General features: G+C 45.4%; 1 protein-coding gene across 2 annotated transcripts in view; it reads right to left on the reverse strand.

Moving 5' to 3' along the window:
- Nucleotides 1–21041, reverse strand: part of MATN2 (matrilin 2) — a 117603-nt gene extending 96562 nt beyond the window's left edge. For both annotated transcript variants that reach the window (XM_077748217.1, XM_077748216.1), the window contains exon 1: nt 20881–21041. In XM_077748217.1, coding sequence (XP_077604343.1) covers nt 20881–21025 — 145 coding nt within the window. In that variant the 5' untranslated portion in view covers nt 21026–21041. The remainder of the gene's footprint in view (nt 1–20880) is intronic.
- Between the last annotated feature and the right edge of the window lie 1920 nt (nt 21042–22961).

The following is a 22961-nucleotide window of genomic DNA, read 5'->3' on the forward strand; positions in this document are numbered from 1 at the left end:
GGGAGCACCACTGTGCCTCAGCCCCAGGGATTCACCTGCTGCACGAATCCATGTCCAAAAGTGCCTTGTGCATCACCAGGCAGTGCCGACACCAAGCACTATTAGTGACAATGTGTCATGATGTCATCCCACAAATACCATACTTGCTGGCCTGCAAACCCACAAAAAAATAAGATGGACCTCTGGGGTCACAACCGGGCTTTATTCATCTTTGTTTCACCAATGCCTGGCTCATGGCTGGTACACAGAGGGCAGGGAACTGAAGGCTCCACGGACAAGCTATTGGTGCTGTTGGTGTTGACAAGGAGAAGATGCAGTCCCTGGCCTCAGGGGGCTTACAGTCCAGGGGTTCAGTGAGACAAGCATACAGAGGCCTGTGGAATGATGCAGGGTAAGGTGAATCATTATTTGGTAATCTGAATCATAACACACACTCAGCCAGGACAGCCTAACTCTTGGCATAAAGAAAAGTCACTAGAGACGGTAATTCTGAACGAGGAGGCACGGACAGCAAAAATATAGAGCAAACACACGCTCTACCTCTTGGCCAACTACCAAAGAGAAGAGTAAAAGTACAGCCAGATGGAGTTCATTTCCATGGACTCCCCCCTTGGCTCCATTCATCCCGCTTTGAGTCCTGGTTGGGGAAGAAAGAAGGTGGAAGAGGGCTGAGGGAAGGGATGTCATGACTGGCCAACCCCCATCCTGCCAGAGCTCCTCCAGTTTTTTCTCTGCTCTGTGTTTTCTTTTTATATGTTTATTTTTTAAAAAATTTTTAATGTTTTATTTATTTCTGAGAGAAAGAGAGAGAGAGAGAGAGAGAGAGAGGCAGTGTGAGCAGGGGAGGGTCAGAGAGAGAGGGAGACCCAGAATCCGAAGCAGGCTCCAGGCTCTGAGCTAGCTGTCAGCACAGAGCCCGATGCAGGGCTCGAACTCATGAACCGTAAGATCATGACCTAAACCGAAGTTGGACACTTAACTGACTGAGCCACCCAGGTGCCCCTTATGTTTAATTCTGAGAGAGAGAGAGAGAGAGACAGAGGGAGAGAGAGAGAGGAGGGGAGGGGCAGAGAGAGAGGGAAACACAGAATCTGAAGCAGGTTCCAGGCTCTGAGCTATCTGCACAGAGCCCAATGCGGGGCTCCAACCCATGAACCACGAGATCATGACCTGAGCTGAAGTCGGAGCTTAACAGACTCAGCCACCCAGAAGCCCCTGTGTGTTATTATAGACCTGTCTGTCCCAATGAGCTGCGTAAAAAGCAGTTGACACCATTCGAGACACCACGTACCAAGTGCTTCTCTCAAGAACACATGAGATATGGTCAGAATGTCAACACTTATTCTATTAAGCTCTTTCCAACTCCCACAAGCTGAACCAAAGCTCTCACTATTGTCATGTTTGCTCTGTGTATACCTTTCCTGGCTATGACCAGGGAGAACATTTGCAGAGCAGATGGAGAGGAGCGTGCTGGGGGAGATGGATGTTAGCTGGCTGTGGAGACACATACTGGGAAGCTTTTATGCAAAATATACTCTCCAATCTAACAATGAGATTTTGCCGTTGTTGTTCTTTTTTAAAGAAGGTCCTGGTGAATGAACTTGCATCTTTGGGTAGCAATGGGGAATTCTGGATTTGACACCAGTTCAAATTTCAGTCGTCCTTGCTAACTGTCATAAATTCCTTTAGGAACACAGCTCTGGAAGGCCCTCAGGGAGTGTGTGCCAACGAGCCAGCAAAATGGAAAAGAAAGAAAAAAACATGCCACATCACACCAGTCTCCTCTAGTAACTGTTACATGAGCTGAAAGAAAAGACATCATAGGAGGTTCAACAACTGTGGTTTCCAGAACGCTGGACAATTTTCTTTGTGAAGGAGCCAAAGAGAAAGCTGCCCCACTTTCGCCCTGGAGAAAACAGTTTCCAATGAACTGAATTTCCTTGCAAGGTAAAGCAGTTTGCTAAAGTTTCACGGAAAAAAAATGCGCCTCATATCTTCTCTCAGAATTTGTCTTACAAACAGGCTTTCTCCCAATTGATAAAGGGAAATATAAAGAAGCCCTAAAACAATCAATGGTTTTAAAAGTCATTGAGCTGACCGAATCGGTGCAGAGTGAGTTTGGCATTCTCTATCAAAATCCCTCTCGCTGTCTTTCTTCCTTTCTCAAATTGAGAACTGATTCATGTCTTAGAATTGTAACCTACACACACACATACACACGCTCAAAACCCGCCCGTCCGCTCCCCACGAGATAGCACAGAAAGTACGGGGAAACAGTCAGGTGATTTCTTCTCTCTGCAAAGTGAAAAACAGCGTAGGCATCTTTTAAAAAGCAATTAACCCAGAGGAGCATTTTAACTTAATAAATTGAGCAATTGCCTCATCTGCTTTCTGGGAGTTTGGCAAATGGAAGTCGGGAGCAGAGAGACCAGCAGAGAGACCTGGGAATAACAGTGCAGGGTCAAGCAGAGACAGATAACAGCCAGGAGGAAGGAGGAAGGGGCCCCGAGGCGGAGTCCGGCACTCCTTTCCCTGGCAGGGGAGGGTGCAGGCACACACGGAGGCAAGGGGCAGAGGTTTCCCCAGCCCTGGGCCAGTAAAGGCAAAGTTGGTTTTTGGAGACACTTCTCTCATCATTCTGGTTGGCTGAGTTATGCAAACATTACAGAACCCCCCTCTTTGTGCTAGGTTTTGGGGATATAGTACGAGAACCAGTCTCAACCTGGGAGGAGCTGACAATCTCTTAAGAAAAAGACAGATCTGTTAGATTCATGAAAAACCTAAGCAACTAGAGTCTGGAGGAGAGCACTGATCCCAAGATGGCGGAAAGGGAGATGCCAGAGAAGCTGATGGGCACTATATTATCTCATACTATTATTCTGTTAGTATAGGAGAAGCCGGTGTTGGCCAGGCAGAGTCGGGGTGGGCACTTTGGGCAAAGGGTCAGTGTGAGCAAAGACCTGGAGGTCAGAACAGCCTCCGGTGCTCGTGTGCATGGGTAACTGCAGGCGCTGTGGTAGAGCTGAATCACACCATGGGGGATGATACAGACAGGTAGGAAGGGCTGTGTGCACCCCCTATTAAGAAGTTGGGACTTCATGGGGTGCCTGGCTGGCTCAGTCAGTACAGCATATGACTCTTCATCTCAGGGTCATGAGTTTAAGTCCCACATGAGGTGTAGAGCTTGCTTAAAAACAAAAAAAGAAGTTTGGACTTCATTAAGGAGTCAATGGTGAACGCCTGAAGGGTTTTAAATGTGCCATCCTTCTTTAGGGTACATTCTAAGGGCTCCTGATTCAGCCCAGACTTCACTCTTCTCCATCCCTGGCCCAAACCAGGACCAGTCTTTCCAGGCCCTTCCCGGCCCCCACCTTGCTTTCCCTCAAGACCTCAGTCGGGTGTCAGATGTCAGTTAACATCTTCTATGTATAAACTAAGAGAGAAGGCACCAGAGAGAATTTTAAGACAGCTCCTTCATCTTTAGGAGTTGAGTTTCTGACCCGTTGGTATCTAACCCTGGAGTGAGTCTGCCTGAAGCACTTTCAGGAGTGGAGCAGACGGCTTAGGTCAGCAACGGTGGGGGGGGCCCTTCCAACTTCTCTCTCCTCCGTGTCCCGCCCGGTGCCTCTGTTGCTCGCCTCAGTTAATTCAGAGGTCACCGGAAGTAACCGGTGATAGAACATCGGTGGGCACTCAGCACAAACTACTAACTCTTTCAGGAGTCTTCCAGTACTGCCGAAGTGAAAACAACAAGAGCCTTGCTTCCCAGACCCCCCGGGCAGCTTGGGACCACCAATTAGATGTCCTCACAAAGGATGAGGCAAGATGGAGGCTGTTTCTGCTGGCAAGTAAGGCTATAGAAAGCCAGGCTTGGTGTTCTAGTATCTGCTCACCAGCGTCGTAGATGCAGTTACAGTGACAGCAGCATCCTGATCCCAGCAATGGATTCTTGGGTGATGGCCCTGACTCTCGCTTCTCCAATCTTTCCAACAATGATGTAAGTACCTCATACCCAGTATGAAATCCTTTTCTTTTTTCTTTTTAAGTTTATTTACTTTGAGAGAGACAGAGACAGCGACAGCGTGAGGAGGAGAGGGGCAGGCTCCACACCATCAGCCCACAGCCCAATGTGGGGCTCGAACTTGTGAAACCGCAAGATTGTGACCTGAGTCGAAACCGAGAGTCAGACGCTTAACCGACTGAGCCACCCAGGAGCCCCCTGAAATCCCTTTCTGCTTAAAATATACCTACAGAGCTTTGTTCCCTGTATTGGCCCTGGTGGTGCCCTCAACTCCTCAATATATCTGCATTTTGCCATGATGCTCATCCGAGATGGGTTCCTACTGAGAGCTCCAAACACACGGAGACAAAAAAAAATACTACTGGGCATGCTCAGTGCTCTTCACAAAGCTCACAGGAAGGCCTCATGCCTCCAAGCATTGTGGAAGTGGGGCCAGCTCTCCTCCCCACCCCCAAAACCTCTGCACACCTCCCCCATCCTTCTCTCCACAGTGACTCCCCCAGGCACCTAGATTGTTCTCATTCTCCAACTCATTTGGAAATTGTCCTCTCTCCACTTTGATATGATGGTTCATTTCCTCCATTCTTACTCAGCTTGGCGTAGATCTCCACTCTCTAAAATACACCGAGACACTGGATTACACAGAAGGAAAACTACTGAGCCGGCTATTTGTCTCCTCATCACTCACAGCGCTTGGGTGAGCACTGGGCTTCCAGCTGATGTACTTGACTCCATTAAGCTTAACGCCCTATGTTGGGGTTGCCATGGAAGCCAGAAATAACATTTCAAGCATCCCTCCCAGCCTTGGTGACTTGGTTTCTAGGCTGTTCTACAAATAGTCTTTCTTGCAGCTGATCATTAAAATGAAGATGAGTTAATAAGACAGCATGTTTAATGAGCTAAATTGGTATTTGTTACCGACCTGATAATCACAAAGTACTTAGGATGTGCAAACTTTAAAACCGAAAGGGACCTTCAAGACAGGATTCACTGTCTCTATTTTACAAGCAAAGAATGTAGATCACGCGGTGTAATGGTAGGGCAGCCTCCTGACTCACAGGCCACCCATGTTCCCCCACCCAACACACATCCCCCATCCTGGGCAAGTTACTTGCTCTAACTCCAGTCTCCTCTCCTACAATACGGGGACAATGACTGTACCTGCCTCATAGAGTTGTCATGAGAATTAAGTACGTGAATGTGTGTAAAACATGGTAGAATGGTGCCCGGCACAAAGTGAGAGTCAAAAGTCACTCTCACTTATTGTGGTTATTATGATTATTATTATTCCCACCTGGTATTATATTGAAGGCTATATGAAAGCAACATGGCATAGCACAGAAAACAGTGGACAGAGGTCCATGTTCTGATCCCTAATCCGCCACCAGCTAGGTGACATTAGCTACATAACCTCCTTTCTTTTTTAGGTGGGGGGGAGCATGTCACTTTGATCTAGGGTGCTAGGGTTGGACTAAGTGATGTCTCAGTTCCTTTCCAGTTCTAGTACACTATAGTGTTAAATAAATTAAGTAGGGCTGTTCCTTGACCTTTATAAATGGTTATATCCATATCTATAATGATAGCTAATATTTACTGAGCAATGGTTATATATCAATACAATGCTAAATGTTGTACATGTGTTAACTCCTCACTTTTTGCAACAACCTATTGTCCCCATTTAACAGGTGGGGAAACTGAGGCACAGAGAGTTGAGAGTAATTTTCCCAAGGTCATACTGTTAGTAAGTGGTAGAGTCAGGATTCAAATCCAGGAAACTGAGGGGTGCCTGGGTGGCTCAGTCAGTTAAGCGTCCAACTTCAGCTCGGGTCATGATCTCACAGTTCGTGGGTTCGAGCCCCGCATCGGGCTCTGTGCTGACAGCTAGCTCAGAGCCTAGAGCCTGCTTCAGATTCTGTGTCTCTGTCTCTCTCTGACCTTCCCCCGCTCACACTGTCTCTCTCTATCTCTCAGAAATAAATTTTAAAAACATTAAAAATTTTTTTTTAATCCAGGAAACTGAGTCTAGAGCTCATACTCTTCATGATTAATCTGTAAGAAACAACAAACTTCCACACACAACTAGACAAGGGTAGGATCCGCACGACTTTATGTTACATGAATGTTCCCTAGTTGTAACTGTAGGGTACTCTGCCAGCTGTATCCACAAATCCCCAGCAACTGATACTGTTCAAGAAGGTTTTGGGGGGCACTTGGGTGGCTCAGTCGGTTACACAGCCGGCTTTGGTGTAGGTCATGATCTCACAGTTCGTGGGTTTGAGCCCCACATTGGGCTCTGTGCTGACAGCTAGCTCAGAGCCTGGACCCTGTTGCAGATTCTGTGTGTGTCTCTCTGACCCTCCCCTGCTCATGCTGTCTCTCTCTCTCTCTCAGAAATAAATAAAACATTTAAAAAAATTTTTTAAAAAGAAGGTTTTAGGAAACTTGCCACACAAAATAAAAATTCTTAGTTCTTCATTACACTCCAGAGATGATCACCTCCACCAACATCCCTCACCTGGATGATGGCATTAACTTACCAAATTGCCTTTGCCTTTGCCCCTCTACAGACTGTTCTCAATCCAGCAGCCAGAGTGATTCTTAACACACATGTGAAACCACCTGACTCCTTTGTTTAACACCCCCCCATGGTTCCCATCTTTCTGAAAGAAAAGCCCAAGTTTCCTCTGTGCCAGGCTCCATGCTAGCCCTTTATCTGCATGGTCTCACTCCATCTTCATTCCTACTCATTATCATCCGCACTTTACAAGTGAGACAACTGGGGTTTAGGGTGGTTATGTTTCTTCTTTGTGGTCACACAGCAGAAAGCCAGAATTCACATTTATTAAAAGTTAGCTACTGTTATTTTTAACAGCAACTGACAAGAGTGGTGGCAGGTATGGGAAGATTCAAGAGCCACAGTTGACTGGAAGCTCCTAAGAAAATGGCACAAGGAGATTATCAGGAAAAAGGAAGCCATCTTAGTCTGTCTCCGCGGAGCTAGAGGCTCCTGATCAAGGAGTGACAGTTCAGGACGCCATTCTGTACTGAAAGGAAACGTAGGCAAGATTATTTCTCCCACCTGCACTTCAACCTGTAAACCAAACTAGCAGTTGAGCATCCCCAAGGGATGTCCCTTTGGCTGCCTCTTAGACACTCCAACTGAACATGGAATTTGATCTCACACAAGGTACTCAATGTTTGTTGAGTGAATCAAAGTTTAGTTGCTGTGGTTGTGTGTGGTAGTCTTACTTACAGTGGTTTGCAGTCAGGGATTATGTCCGTCTTGTCTGTGTCCGGGGCTGGCCTCAGCTTCAGTGGCTGGTTGGTTTATGGCTTGGTTCCAGCCCTGACTCAGTCTGACCACTGGCTGGGGTAATTGTCTACATGAGAAGACACCATGTGGTCGGAGGAGAAAAGATCTCCCCTGAGCCCTGGGAGACTTGGTCTTAAGTCGTAGGTGCTGCTGGTGAAACGCTTCATCTCTGGGCTTTGGTTCCCTCAGCCTGCTTCTCAGCCTTTATCTGTGCCAGGAACTTCATGGCAGTCTGGTGAAGCCCATGATTCCTTCTCAGAATAAACTTGTTAAATGCCTAACATAAAATTCAACACCCACTAGGATAGTTGCTATTTAAAAAATGGAGAATACCAAGTGTTGGTAAAAATAAAGAAAACCTGGAACCCTTGTGCATTGCTGGTGGGAATGTAAAGTGGAGCAGCCACTGTGGAATACAGTTTGGCAGTTCTTCAAAAAAATTAAACAGAGAATTACCATATTTCACAGCAATGTCATCCTTGGTATATATCCAAGAAAAATTGAAAGCAGAGGCTCAAACAGATACTTGTATGTCAATGATCATAGCAGCATTATTCATAGTAGCCAAAAGGGAGAAATGACCCACGTCCATCAACAGACGAATGGATAAACAAAATGTGATATATATATATAGATATATATATAGATATCATGGAATACTATTCAGCCATAAAAAAAAAAAGTTCTGACACATGCTACAAGATGGATGAACCTTAAAAACATTACACTTAGTGAAAAAAGTCAGACACAAAAGCACAAAAATTGTATCACTCCACTTACATGAGGTATCTAGAATAGGTAAATTCATAGAGACATAATTGATCACAAATAAACAAGCAAAAAAAATAAATGTAAAGGCTAAGAAAAGAGGTCAATTATTTGAACTACAGTTATTAAGATAGTTTAAAAGCCGGGGACATAGTACAAATGTACTTTTAAAAATAACATTAAATAACGAGGACAAAAAGTGGGCCCACTAACTAGTATAAACTCGAAGTAGCCCTTCTTGCCAACCATATTTTGAATTATCTCTGACAATGATAATGGGCCATGAAAATATCTGTGGTCTCTGTTGGTGATACAGTAATGCTACTATTCCTGTGGTTTGTGGTTTACAATCATAATAGAAGGAAAGGCCCAATCGCAGTTAAGAGGTCAGTGAAAAAGCAGGTCATTTTTTTTCCCCCATCCAAATTAGGGACCCACTGAAGTTTACCCAAAGGCTCTGTGGCGGTCCATGCCCCACCTGCCCATCCACTAAACACCTGTCAATTAGATGATCTCTAAACCCTCTTCTAGGTAGACTGGTGCGATCTATGAGGGACTTCAGCTTCATCTACAAGTCATAGGTAAGCGAATATCTCCGATCAGAGTTTTTTCTTATCTGTAGCTGGGAACTGGTAAAATCTACCTCTGGCGGGCTTTGTGAGGGAAAGAGAGAGAAGGCAAGCAAAAGGTGCTTTCCAAAACTATAAAGCCCTCTTATAAATGCTAGGTATTATCAGGGAAACCTAAGAGTTGATCCAGACATCTTCCCCCACCTCCTGCACACCATCCTCCAGTCTTAATATTCCTTCAGAATTTGGTATGAGCTTTGTGAACCATGGGAACAAAACACTGAGCACTTACTTTTGTTAAAGAGTACCATGTTCCTTGTTAAAAAACAGTGTTATGACCTATCGTGCATGCAATAGAGTTGAAAATACAGATGAGTTAAGGAAAACACCAATTATCAAAAGAGACTCAAGAAGAAACAGAAAACCCAAACAGACTAATGACTGTTAAAGAAATTGAATTGGTTGTGAAATATATCCTCTCTACAGAAGGCATCAAGTCCGGATGGCTTATGAGTACGTTCTATTAGCTCTTGAGGACTTCTCTCACGGATCCTATAAAAATCTCCTCCCAAGACCCATGCAACCCTAAAGCATGACAGGTAGTGAGCCCGATGTGACCCGACATGACTCTGTAGTATTTCGACATCCAAAACCACGCCGTCCTTGCACACCATAGATCCTCAATGTGCACCCGTTTACCAAATGAATAGATGATAAAACTGAGGCAAATCATGAAACAAAAAATAACATACTAAAACTAAATGATTTTGGTACAGAAACATAGCTAGGTAAAATCGATGGCTTTCCTATTCCTCTGCATTCTGGAGACAAATTCAAGTTCGATTGGACCAGGGGAGTAGAGGAGCCTGCTTCCTTCAGTAGATGGAACAATCACACAGGACAGCCACAGGGAGACCGGCATCTGAGCACATACGGACAAACAGTACCTCTAGGAGAAGGGGCGGCTTCCCTGGCTACCCCAACAACAAGTCCCAAACTTTTAAGGATTCTGCATCTTTCACTTGGCCTGACACAGCTTGCAATATGAGGATTCTCAGTACATATTCATTCAATGAATGGATCCTGTAGACTGTAACAGCCCTGGTGTCAGGGCTGGGGAATTAAGAGCTCGAGATGAAAAGCAGCCTTTAGCAGCCCTCTGCCAGGTCTGAGCCCTCTGGCCAGGATTCCTACAGTTTATGTTATGGTCCAGCTCGACTTTAAAGGCCCCTGAGGCTCATTCTCCCTGGGTTTCTCACGGCCAAATGCCCCAACTGCACGTAATCCATCATGCCTTTCCGAAGGCCCCTCCTGGCTCTGAACCCATGTCATCAGATGCCTACATTCCTCTCGTTTCTCCCCCCGCCCCCCAACCCCAGATCCTTCCCCGGCATCAGCTCTTTGTACCTCTGGCCATCAGCTTCCTCTCTGATGTTCCTTCTCCTTGGCTGGCTGCAGCCTTATGATAACTTCTCCCTCCTCCTCCCTTCCCAGCCCCACCATCCTCTGAGCAGCCAAAATACACACATTGCCCTCCTTTCATCTTCGCCTATAAATCAGCCTCCTCTGGATATATCGAGAGAAGGCTTTTCTGAGCTCGTGGTTCTAATTCTTGGCTGTGGAAAAATCTTACTTGGACCTGGCTTCCCGTCCTGGCTACCTAGGACGTCAGCTGCCCAACCCACTACGTTTGCTCACCCTGCTTTAAGGACTCAAATCTCCACATCTCTGACGTCTGTGAGCATGCTTCCCCGGCATACGTCAGTAACAGTTTTATCATAGGAACATGTCAGAAAAGACATAATGTCCTCCACAAGTGAAAGTGAAAAGCAAAAGCGACTTGTTATGAGCTGAATGGTGTCCCCCCACAATTCATTAGTTGAAGTCTTAACCCTAGTACCTGAGAATGTGACTGTATTTGGAGACAGGATCTTTAAAGAGGTAATTAAAGTCAAGTGAGGTCATTAGGCTAGGCTCCAATCTAATATGACTGGCATCCTCAAAAGAAGAGGAAATTTGGGGGTGCCTGGGTGGTTCAGTCGATTAAGCATCAGTCTCTTGATTTTGGCTCATGATCTCACAGTTTGTGGGATCAAACCCCACGTCAGGCTCAGCGCTGAGCATTGAGCCTACTTGGGATTCTCTCTCTCTTTCTGCCCTTCTCCCCTGCTTGAGTGTGTCCGTTCTCTCTCTCTCTCTCCGCCCCCCTCTCTAAAAGAAAAAAGAAAAAGAAAAAAGAAGAGGAAATTTAGATGTAGACAGGTAGAGAGGGAAGACCATGTGAGGACACAGGGAAAGGGCAGCTATCTGCAAGGCTAGTAAGGAAGCCTAGAAAAAACCAACACCTTGCCAACACCTTGATCTTGGACTTCTGGCCTCCAGAAAGGTGAGAAAATAAATGTCTGGCATTTAAGCCACCCAGCTTATGGGACTTTGTTATGGCAGCCATAACAAACTAATATCCAACTCAAGTGTCTATAATATTTCCTCCCCAGAATATTTGAAATGTTTATAGTTGATCATTCTGGCAACTTTTTGAAATAGCTCCTCTTGCTATTTTCAGTACCTAGTGGTCATGAAGTATTTAAACATAAATTTTTAAAAGTAAAGATGATTATTGTTTATAATCATTTCAAAAGAATGTAAAATATCCTTTTAATATTTTCAGTGGGGACATGAAGATATAGAAAGCATGTTATCAAATTTGCAAATGACTCTAAATTGCTACATTAAGGAGGAAAAAGATATGAATCAAGAATGAGGAACTGAAATGAAGAAGATAAAATTTAGCACAAAAAATGTAAAGCATCCCACTTATGTTAAAAACACCTGCTATATGACAGCTATGAAGCCATGCATCATAAAGGTCTAGACCTATTCACTGACTTCAAGCTCTCCGTGAATTAACCAACACAGCAAATGCAATTAACCTGTAATCATTCTTTTCATTCATTCAGTTACCATTGCCAGAAGTGAAACCCAGGGATTCAATAAATTATATGTTGCCAGTCACTAAAAAGTTCTCAGTTTCTCCCTTGTTTAAAATGTTCTTGGAAAGGCTCCTAAGGCAGATAGTTCTTGGAAAGCAAACATTTAGCTTTTTTTTTTTTTAATAGGGGAGAAAGTCCTTATCTTCCAGTTAATTTCCTAATTCCACAGGCAACTCCATAGAATCTTGGAATGTGAGGGTTTGCCGAGGAGAGGTTTATTAAAGCCTCTATACCCAAGGCTCCAACATCCCTGAAGCCTGAGAAGGCAAGTTGTTTACTTTCCGGAATAATCAGATGGCGACAAAATTTTGTATGGAAGAGGGGCGCCTGGGTGGCTTAGTCGGTTAAGCGTCCGACTTTCGCTTGGGTCATGATCNTTATTTTTGAGAGACAGCGAGACAGAGCGTGAGCAGGGGAAGGGCAGAGAGAGAAGGAGACACCGAATCTGAAACAGGCTCAGGCTCTCAGCTGTCAGCACAGCACCCGACGCAGGGCTCAAACTCACAAACTGCGAGATAATGACCTGAGCTGAAGTTGGCAGCTTAACCAACTGAGCCACCCAGGTGCCCCTCCTCTTCAAGGTCTTAATAAGAATTCTGGACTCATCCATAACAGCCTTCAGAGAGTCCTTCAGCATCTTCTATTTTTTCACACTAAACATCCTTAGGTCTTTCAAATCTTTTCCACATGCCCTCTCTGCAGAAACCTTCACCAGCCCTGTGGCTCCTCTCTAAAGACGTCTCTTTGCTCATTTGTCAGTTCATTACTCCTTCTCTAGGTATTTACCAAGTGCCTGTAGTGTGCCTGGCATGTTACTAATCACTGCCGATACAACATAGACAATGAAGCAGGTGATCTCTGTACAGGCTGTAAGTCTGTGCTGGGACACAGGACATGCTGGGGGAATGCATTGTTGGGGTGTAAAATGCCAACCTAAAAGACTCAGAATGCTTCCACTGAGTCCTGAAGGATGAGTCCAGTTTGGCTGGATAGAAGAGAAGAGGCAGGGTTGCAGAAACGGGTTTGAGCAGAGGAAAAGGTAAGTTGTTGTATTCTCATATTCCACCTCTGCTGCTCAATGGTTATATGACCTTGAGCAAGCCATTTAACCTCTCTAAGTTTCAGTTTCTTCATCTGTATGCAATAGAAAGTGTGAACTGCCTAGTACAGTGCCTGACACATAGTAGATGACCCCTGCCCCCCCACCGCCTGCCAAGAAAAGATAGACCTCATTATCATTACTTTCATTATTATTCCCAGTGAGGGAGACCTGGGACGTGACTGGCCAGAGAGGTAAGACTGTATGGCTTGCCCCTCCAGGAGGACAAGCCATCAAAGAGGAGAAGTGTGGTTATGTCAGCCACAGAGAGGACGTCCCTTCCCACCATCACACCCATGCACACTGCAGGTGCCAAACACATAGGCAAGCTGAGGATAGAACATCCTGGAGCTGAAGAAGGAAATGAGGGAGGGTGGGAGAGATTTAAGAGGGAGAGATAAAGAAGAGTTACAAAAGAAGAAGGGGAGAAAGAGTCTAAGAGAAGAGAAAGGAAGAAAGGAGAGAGAGAATCTGTAGGAGGAAAAAAAAATCATTTTTCCCATTGGCTTAGGAAAACTTAACTTTATAGCTTATTGGAAGTCAGCTACTATGCTTTTTTAAAAAAAATTCTTCCAATATTAATTACAAGATATATTAAACATGAATGATAACACAGCAAAGGCATGAAGAGATGCATTAAAAAATTTTTTTAACATTTATTCATTTTTGGTAGAGAGAGGCAGAGTGTGAGAGCGGGAGGGGCAGAGAGAAAGGGAAACAGAATCTGAAGCAGACTCTGGGCTCTGAGCTGTCAGCACGAAGCCTGATGTGGGGCTTGAACCCACAGACTGAGCCATCCAGGTGCCCCAAGAGATGTATTTTATGTCTCTGGGCTGAGCAGCAGCCATGACAGTCCCTCCACTGAGTCCTTGTTTCAGGCTGCAGCTGTAGAGCCGAAGATGCTGTGGAGGACTGAAGAGGGGGTATGATTCCACTTCAAAGGATTTTATTTTTGCAAAGCCTTTACTAGAGTTAAAACAGTTTGGTAAGCTCTATGCATTAGCCTTCATTTTATAATTGGTTCTGACGACAAAGACACACACCAGCCACTCGATGGTTCAGATGTGTGTTAATCACTCTGCTATAAGGGGCCGGCTCTCTATGCGGGCTGGAGGCCCACCTTTGCCAATGCTCCCTGGATAGAAAAACGCTAGCAGCTTATGGTCAAAGCTTTAGAAAGGGCGGGCCCAGCCTACAGTCAGTTTATACTTTCCAACTGCAGTTTCTTAGCAGATGTTACTCATCCTGCACTGTTTCTGGCTCACACCCCACAGCATCGCCTCCTTAAGATCTTTCCCCCCTACCCCGTTCCTATCCCCCCTCAACCCCGCCCNCCCTCCCCACCTTTGCTCCCAGCTCGATCCTACTCTCCCGTCTACCTCTCTGCCTGACTCTACTACTCTATCCCACCCCTCTGCTTAATACTACGGTCCCATCCCTTCTCCCCTACTTGATCCTACTGTCCACCCTCCTACCTGATTCTACTGCCCCACCTCTTCTGTCTCAAAACTTCCCCCCACCCTCAGTCTCCAGAATATTGTTCCACTTGGCTCCCCCACCTAGAGTAAGCGAAAGAAAGCCAAAGATCGAATTGGGCATTTTACCACAACAGCCAGAAAAAGAGCATCCGGAAGGCACGGAATCAGTGACGTCACCACACCTTAGATGAGACCTTCAACCACCTCCCTTTGCAGATGAACAGACCAGAGGACAGAACGACTTGCCCAGCGTCACTTGCTAAGTAGAAGTGGAACCAAGACCAGAAGCATTCAAATGGGGGTGAAAACTGTCATTTGTGCATCTCAGCCACTCAGTCTTCAACAAGCACTGAGCTTTCCCAAGGGCGAGACGGACCAGTGCTGGACTTTGAGGTCCGCAGACCTCGGGGTGATGAGCAGCAGCACCTCCAAATGCAGATGGGCATTTCGTGGTCTGCCCAAACACTCCTGGTCAGCAAGCAAGCTCGAGGGTGCGGTGCCCTCTTCTTTGTTCAAACACATATCTTCCTCTGAGCCATGCATCTTCTCCCTAAGAGGGGTGGAAGTGGGCACCTTTTCTTTCTAGGTTTGCAGAAGCCTTGACAAGTTTGCCAAATTGCTTAACTTCTCTGAGCCTGGGCTTCCTCTTCTGCAAATGAGATAAACTAGTAACCACCTTGCAGTGTTTTGTCTTTTTTCTCAGATTAAATGACCTAGCATGTCCCTACTCGCAGCAGGGGCTCCGTAAATGAGAGTAGCCTCCAGAGGTGCTATGAGACATGAGAAACAGTCTTTATCTTCAAAGGTTTATTGTCTAGTGGCAAAAACAAGACAGGTACAAAAATAACTAGAACAGGAATCCATCTTGAGTAGGTACCACCATTACCCCTGGAAATACAAGGCAGATGGGGTTGACACCTTGGGAGGGGACTTGGAGTGTGAGCAGCCCATCCCAAGAGGGTCCTGCCTGGCTGGAGAGGCAGCAGGTGGCATTGGAGCTGGCCAAGGGAAGATATTCCAGGTGGAAGAAAGAGGGTGTACAAAGCCCTTGAAAGCACAGGGAATAAGACACAAGTTCAAATCTTGATAAAGTGGCTTCAGGGCATGTAAGATTTGTGGCCACAATGGGTCTGTCACTTCAGGAGCCAAAAGCTCTGATGGCCTCTGGCATCTGCTTTTCCTCCCTCTGCTGAGGATGCCAACACTTGTCAATTAGGAGGATTGTTTTAGGATGTGGAAATTCATTTACTGGCAGCCAACAGTTGAAAATGTGAATAATTATCAACGTAGGCAAAAACCTCCATTGGCAACAGAGAGTAGGACATTCTTACACTTAATTCTCTTGGCTGGCCAATTCCTTCAGTCACGTGGCTTATTTAGGAGGTCTCGGGCCCTTATATGAAACACATTGCATTGTTACCAATATTCTGATGTCAGACTTAATCAGAAATACATGCAAAAATGGAAGCAAGTCCCTTTAGAACTGTGATTTCCAAGGAACAGAACGTGGGGCTGAACGCTATGAGTTCTTAGATTGTCTTCATTAGCTTTATTTTTAACTGGTAAGTTAACTGTTGTGAAGGAATTTCACTAAATTCTGTAGCCTGTATCCCTGAACACCTTTGAAATTTTCCCTAGAAGAGTGTGTCTATGTGTGTGCATGTGCGTGCGTGCGTGCGTGTGTGTGTGTGTGTGTGTATGTGTGTTCGTGGGGGGTAGAGGTGGTTCAGCTCCTACCATCCCTTAACCATACTATGGGGCTAAGCTCCCTCTAGAATCTCTACCTCCCACTGGAAACACTCTCTTAAAACACAAACGTGAACTCTGTGTGTACTATTGATGTGAAGGGGAATCTATCACCAGGAAGGGAAAAGGTTTTGAGGTGAGTTAATAGAAATAAAATGAGCTACGGTGGTAAGTTGAGAAAAGAATGCACATGTCAACAGGACAGAGGGACAGCCAGCTGGCAGAAGTGTAGACGGTTTGTGTACTCCCGTTCTAGGAGTGAGGAGAGTCAAAAGTACAGTGGGTTAAGGTTTCCAAAGAGGGGGATATGAATCCAGTGGTTGCCCTGGCAACAGGTCCACCACCACCCCCATATGGCAGTGATACAGTAAAGGAAAGAAATGTGCACATGCAAGACAGACGGTAATTCGGGGTGGAGGCAACATGAGCTCTGGTTAGGCCCATCTTGAAGGGGGCCTAAGGAGGAGTTGGGGAGTTCGGGAAGGGATGTGGGCCACTGATAAAGGAGTACAGATGGGAAGAATCTGGAGGCTTCTGAGGGCTTCTGCGCTGGGTATGGCACATCTTGCAGCTCCAATTCCACCGGCTGGCATTGTTGCCTGGAGGGGACTCTGGGCTGGGAATGTGTTCCTTCATCTGTGCTGGCCTCTGCAAGTGTAGGCTCTCCCTGCCCTCGGCCACAGCACAGGACTGAGGCTGTCCGGATGGCACAGTGAATGGATGGGGAGTCAGCAGAGATCACCACTTTAAAGTCTTCCCGGCGTTCCCACCCCTGCCCTAAGTGATTTGGTTCCCTCCCCCAGGCTTGTCTCCAGCTCAGACCACCCGGACCAGGCGCCACCTCCACGCGCTCCAGCCTCACTCCTCCCCCTGCCGGCTCAGATCCTCAGGGAGGATCTCCACCTTCACTAGGAATGCTGCCCTGAACCAGCTGTTTGCAAAGTGTGGTCTGGGGACCCCTAAGGGTCCCTGAAAACTTTCAAAGTCCATGAGGTCAGAACTATACCCATAATAGCACGAATGTTTTGCCTTTTACACTCTTGTTCTCTCACGAGTATATAGAGAGTACGAAAAGTTTACTGATGTGGTTTTTGGTTCTACAACTAACCTTTAAGAAACTATCATTTGTCAAGTTTGGGTGTCATATCGAAGAAGAATAGCCATGATTATATGAAAAGACTTTTCCTAATGTGGTTGGAACTGCAGGGTATTATGCTGAGTGAAATAAGTCAGTCAGAGAACATGGATATCATATGTTTTCACTCACATGTGGATCTTGAGAAACTCAAGAGAAGATCATGGGGGAGGGGAAGGGGAAAAAAATAGTTACAAACAGAGAAGGAGGGAGACAAACCATAAGAGACTCTTGAATACAGAGAACATCCTGAGGGTTGCTGGGGGGTTGGGGGAGAGGAGAAAATGGGTGACAGGCATGAGGAGGTCACTTGCTGGGATGAGCACTGGGTGTTGTATGTAAGCGATGAACCATGGGAATCTACCCCAAAAACCAAGAGCACGCTTTAAAAACTCTATGTTAGCCAATTTGACAATGTTATATTTAATGTTAAAAAAAAAAAAACAATGCTTTTCCTCTGCAGACTACATATCTGTGTGAGGTCATATTTTCTTCATGTAGTCCAACCAAAACAACATTTCATGACAGACTAAATGAGGTGAGAATCCAGCTGTGCTTGATTAAGTCGGACATTAGGGGTGCCTGGGTGGCTCAGTCGGTTAAGGTCCAATTTTGGCTCAGGTTATGATCTCACCACTCGTGGGTTTGAGCTCCACATCAGGCTCTGTGCTCTGTGCTTATAGCTCAGAGCCTGGAGACTTCTTCGAATTCTGTGTCTCCCTTTCTCTCTGCTCCTCCCCACTCACGCTCTCTCTCTCTCTCTCTCTCTCTCTCTCTCAAAAATAAATAAATAGCAAAAAAAAATTTTTTTAAGCCAGACATTAAATAGGTTTGTAAAAATGTGGAACAGTGCTGTTCTCACATTTTTTTAATTTAGAAAATGTCATTTTTATACAATTATTTTATGTTATGGGTTATGTTGTGGGTTTATTATTTTTTTTAATTAATGAATTAACTGAGTAAAATATTTTTTAAATGCTTATTTATTTTGAAAGACACGGCAGGAGGAAGGGGCAGAGAGAGAGAGAGGGAAAGAGCATCCCAAGCAGGCTCCATACTGTCAGCACAGAGCCCAACACGGGGCTCGATCTCACAAACTGTGACATCATGACTTGAGCTGAAATCAAGAGTCAGACACCGAAGCAAAGGAGCCACCCAAGCCCTCCCATTAAGTAATATTTTTTCAGGTTCTCCATTTCAATTTCTGATCCAATAAATGTCAGTAGACATAACCCACATAAACAAAAGCTCTTCGGGTTCCTCAATAATTTCTCAGTGTAAAAGGATCCTGAGGCTAAGATGTTTTGACACGCCCTGCCTTATACTGAGTCTATAGCAGGCAGAGCGGCGCTATCACCTAGCTGATGTTGCTTCTGTTGCACACCAATTCCACCAAATTAATGATCTTCTTACTCATCTGTCTCCCCCACTACTTCCTGATAGCAGCTGTTCTCCCGAAAGTCCCCACGTCTGCCAAGCAGCAGGAACTCCAGATGAATGAACGAAGTATGGGAGGAGTATATGCGGACACACACCACCACTGACTACCACCTGGGCAGCCTGGACACATGCACAGGAGAGGCACATAATACTGCATTGTTTTATTTTTAACTGGCTCAAGCTGTTCTGGAACTCAAACTTGAATTTAGACATAAAATATAAACTCTTTTAAAAAAATCATAAGATCCAAATGAAGCATTAACCTAAGAAACAACTCTGTTTCTCTGTTAAACTTTCAGAGACTGCCCTTGCAACTAACTAGTGAAATACAGCATGTAGCGCATACCCTGCATGCATTCCAGAATGATTTGCCACAGAAATCACAGAAGCGAAACGTGCCTGGGCGAGGTTTAGAACATAGAAAACAAAAAGCCGAGGAAAGCAAACACCCATAAAGGTCAGACACCATATCTTAAGAATGAAGAGAAGGTCACAGAATCAGGGCGAGGACTACAATGAACGTGCCTTCTGCATCTTCATTCTCTGTCAACGGAAGACCAGAAGCAGATGACCCGTGAGGACCCAGGCCAAAGCTGTGGTGTTTGCCTTCCGGTTTCACGGCTCTCACTGAACCACGTTCACGAGCCAAGCAGCCCTGCGGCACATCCGGGAGCAGCCACTGGCCACTCTCTGAGGCGGGGAGATGTGCCATGTTCCATCCTCCTCCGTGTCCCTGGCGCATTCTCTAGCAAAATGAGAAACAGGAGGCAGTACTGGATGCGGGGTTGATGCCTTTGGCAAACCAGGAATCTGTCTCTTGTTTCAGAAGACAAGGGGTTTCTACTTCAGAGCCTGGGCTTGGGGTGGAGGAGAGGACGGTGAATGCTGACAACTAGGGAAGACCCAGTGTGTGTGTGGCTGGGGAGGGGGTGGTTTTCAGGGCCAAGAGGAATATGCTTTTCCAGCTAAGTGTGTGGTGGCTCATTCTGAAAGCCCCATCAGAAACCTAACTGTGCAATCACTGCCGGTGATCTAGGAGTCGGGCATTTTCCATTCTCTCTCTTTCTCTGTGTGTGTATGTGTGTGTGTATATATACAGATATACGAATCTATGGATATAGATATATGGATAGATATAGATATCTAGATAGACAGATAGACAGGCATGTTTATCATCTTGAAATTTGTTTTTCAAAAGCCCTTCAGTGTAGTAAACACCCCCCAATCCTTGCCACATTTGCAAAAGTCTTACGTTTAAATCACTATGGAAACAGAGATTCTCAGAAGACTAAAGACATGGAAGGCCCAGTATCATGAGGCCATCATTCAGTTAACACAAGTAAAGACTCCAATCTCCCAAAACAGAGTTTTTTGGGTTCCCCTGGTCTCTGGTTGTAATTTTGAATGCTGAGGCTACCAGGCAATCGGGTAGTTCTCTCAATGGACTTCGTAGGGAATCTGAGTCTGTCACCTGGCCCTCAAGCAATAAAACACAGTCTCAGAGAATGACTTCATAAAATGACAGTTGTGGTTAAACTATCATTCATGGCATACCTACAATTTACATTTGTTACCTTATTTTCTCCTCACAAAAATATTCCAATCAGCATTAACATTCCCATTTTATGGATCTGGAAACTGAACCTCAGAGAGACTATACTGCCTAAATACATCTGGTAAGTACCAGAGCCAAGGCTTGAACCCAGATCTATACCAAAACCCATTCCCTTTCCACTGGTCAACATTCCTATTACTTGCGTATCCTGGGTTTCCCAGGGCCCGTGCTTACAACCAGGTCCATTTAGCCATACCTATGTATTTTCATGACCTTTACTTTCTCTTGGAGAGAAAGGAAAATTCACCTGAAGAAAACATGTTCACAAGAGAAGCCTGATATTTTCTGTTCCTGATATCTTGATCTGGCTCAGAGTGCCCTCACCTCTCTTCTGTGGCTGCTCCCACCTTCCACAAGCCCACCTGCTCTTTTTCTCATGCTGCCATGCAGAAAAGCTGGACAGATCCAACAAAAAACGTGCATAACACCCCATCCGATTAGGTCCACCAGGACCTTTTCAGATCCTTTCCTTGCATGTCATGAACTTCAGATTAAACGGAAGGCTTTAAAATAGAAGGGTGCAATTTCATTTTGAAAACCCCATGCAGTCATTGAAGGTGAGATCAGCTCCCCACGCCTCCCCACACACCCAACAGGAGGCCCAGGAAGGAGCTTCCCAAGTGACATGTGTCCATCTCCTGGTCCGGCCTTCTGCCCTTAACCACCTCTTCCCTCCTGCTTCAGAGACGGAGGCACCAACACTCACCCAGGAGGGCCGTCTGGGGGTGAGTCCGAGCCTGTCTCCCTCTGGAGATGGACCTCGAGGGAGGCCGCTCCCTGGCCTCAACAGGGAGGGGAAGGAGGATCTGTCCAAGGACCAGCAGAAAGCAGCCCACCAGCATCTTCGCCATCTTCAAGAAGAGGAAGAGGGGCAAGGCTGTGACAAACATAAAAGAAGGAGGGAGCAGGGTGAGATTTCCAGGTATCCTTGAATTCCAGTATCAGACACGCTGCTTGTCTTTAAAATGCTATTTGTGGGAGCGCCTGGGTGGCTCGGCTAAGTGTCTGACTCTTGGTTTCGGCTCAGGTCATGATCTCATGGTTTGTGAGACTGAGCCCCATGTCGGGCTTGGCACTAGCATTGAGGAGCCCCCTTGGGATTCTCTCTCTCTCTCTTTCTGCCCCTCCCCTGATCTTTCAAAATAAATAAATAAACTTTTAAAAATTCCATTTATGTGTTTGATCCTTAAGAACTCTAGTAATTTCCATTAGTAGGTCCTTGCATACTCTAAGGGCATGTATACTAAAATTTTTCATCACTTTCGTATCTATAAGACTGAATGGAAAACTAGAGGGGGAAAATATATGTACACCAAAGTTTCTCCTCAATTAAGTTTATTATCAATTATTTACAATCACATTCTATATCTTAAGTTTGAAAAAGGAAAAACTAGGGGTGTCTGGGTGGCTTAGTCTGTTAAACGTCTACCTCTTGGTTTTGGCTCAGGTCATGATCTCATGGTTCATGGGGTTGAGCCCCACGTCTATGCAGACAGCTCAGAGCCTGCTTGGAATTCTTTCTCTCCCTCTTTCTCTGCCCCTCCCCCACTCACACGGGCACACACGCGTGTTCTCTCTTTCTCTCAAATAAACTAAAAAAAAGTTTTAAGAAAAAGGAAAAACTATATCTGAAGATTACAAGTAACATTATTCCTTCAGTCTCATGATAGTATATGGCACAAATCAATATATATAAATTTCCCAAGGAATTCATATCAGGCTGACCTAAGGTAGCATCACATAGTGAGCCTCCTAGCCTCCCTGCCTGCACACATCTATTAAGAGGCAGCATCATACAGTGCTTAAAGGCTTGGACTCTGGCATCAAACTTCCTGGCTTTATGTCTTCTTGACTCTGACACTCACTATGTGTGACCATGGGCAACTACTTACCCTCCCAAGCCAAAGAAGAACAGGATCAAACCCAGTGTTGAGCATGAAGCTCTCAGATGCATAAAGAATTTTAACCTTGAGTTGAGTTTCAGGCATCCACAGGAGCAAGGGGACTTTCACCCAGAGGGGCACTGTCTTTACCAGAATAGCACTGCCTTTACCCATTTTCTGTATTGGTGCTGGAGGCCAGCTGGTATAAAGGCTTTAAAAGGATTCTAAGCAAGACGGTGACAGGGTCACAACCAGGCTTTCCTAGGATGACCAGTCTCAGTGCTTCACATGGGATGAGAAAAGTACTTGGCCACATGATGAATGTTGTCAAGGCCGTTCTGCTGGCAAAACCTCATGGAGAAGGCAGTGTCCTGGGACTAGGCTTAAATGTATTCTCCCATTTTCTAGAAATAGAATAAGTGTCATGGCAATTTATTGATTTATATAAATTAGGTGGGGAGGAGGGAATATTTAAGGAGAAACAATACTTCAGTAACATCACTTGCGTGTAAAATCTTTACTGAGTCCACATCTTATGCTTGGCAATTTCACCCAATGGATTTCATTTAATCCTCACATCTATCTGCAGAAATCAGAATTATTATTTCTGCTTTTTTAGAGATGAGGAAACTGAGGCTCAGAGAAGCTCAGTAACTTGATCAAGATCACGCAGCTAAAGTAAGTGGCAAGTAGGGATTCAAACCCAGGCTCAGAAGGCCAATTACCAACCAATTCTCTGATCAACAGAAAACTCAATTAGCTGCAAGTCATATCCCCAGAAGTCAGTTAATGAAAGGGGCACAGCTATCCTGTTGTCAGAGTCAGGAACAGGGCAGGTCCAGGGCAAGGACCATTTCCCAACACTTAACAACAACAAAAAATACACAGTAATTTGGTGAATTGC

This window comes from Crocuta crocuta, unplaced genomic scaffold (assembly GCF_008692635.1).
Source record: "Crocuta crocuta isolate KB4526 unplaced genomic scaffold, BGI_CrCroc_1.0 scaffold39, whole genome shotgun sequence".
NCBI classification, from domain to species: domain Eukaryota; kingdom Metazoa; phylum Chordata; class Mammalia; order Carnivora; family Hyaenidae; genus Crocuta; species Crocuta crocuta.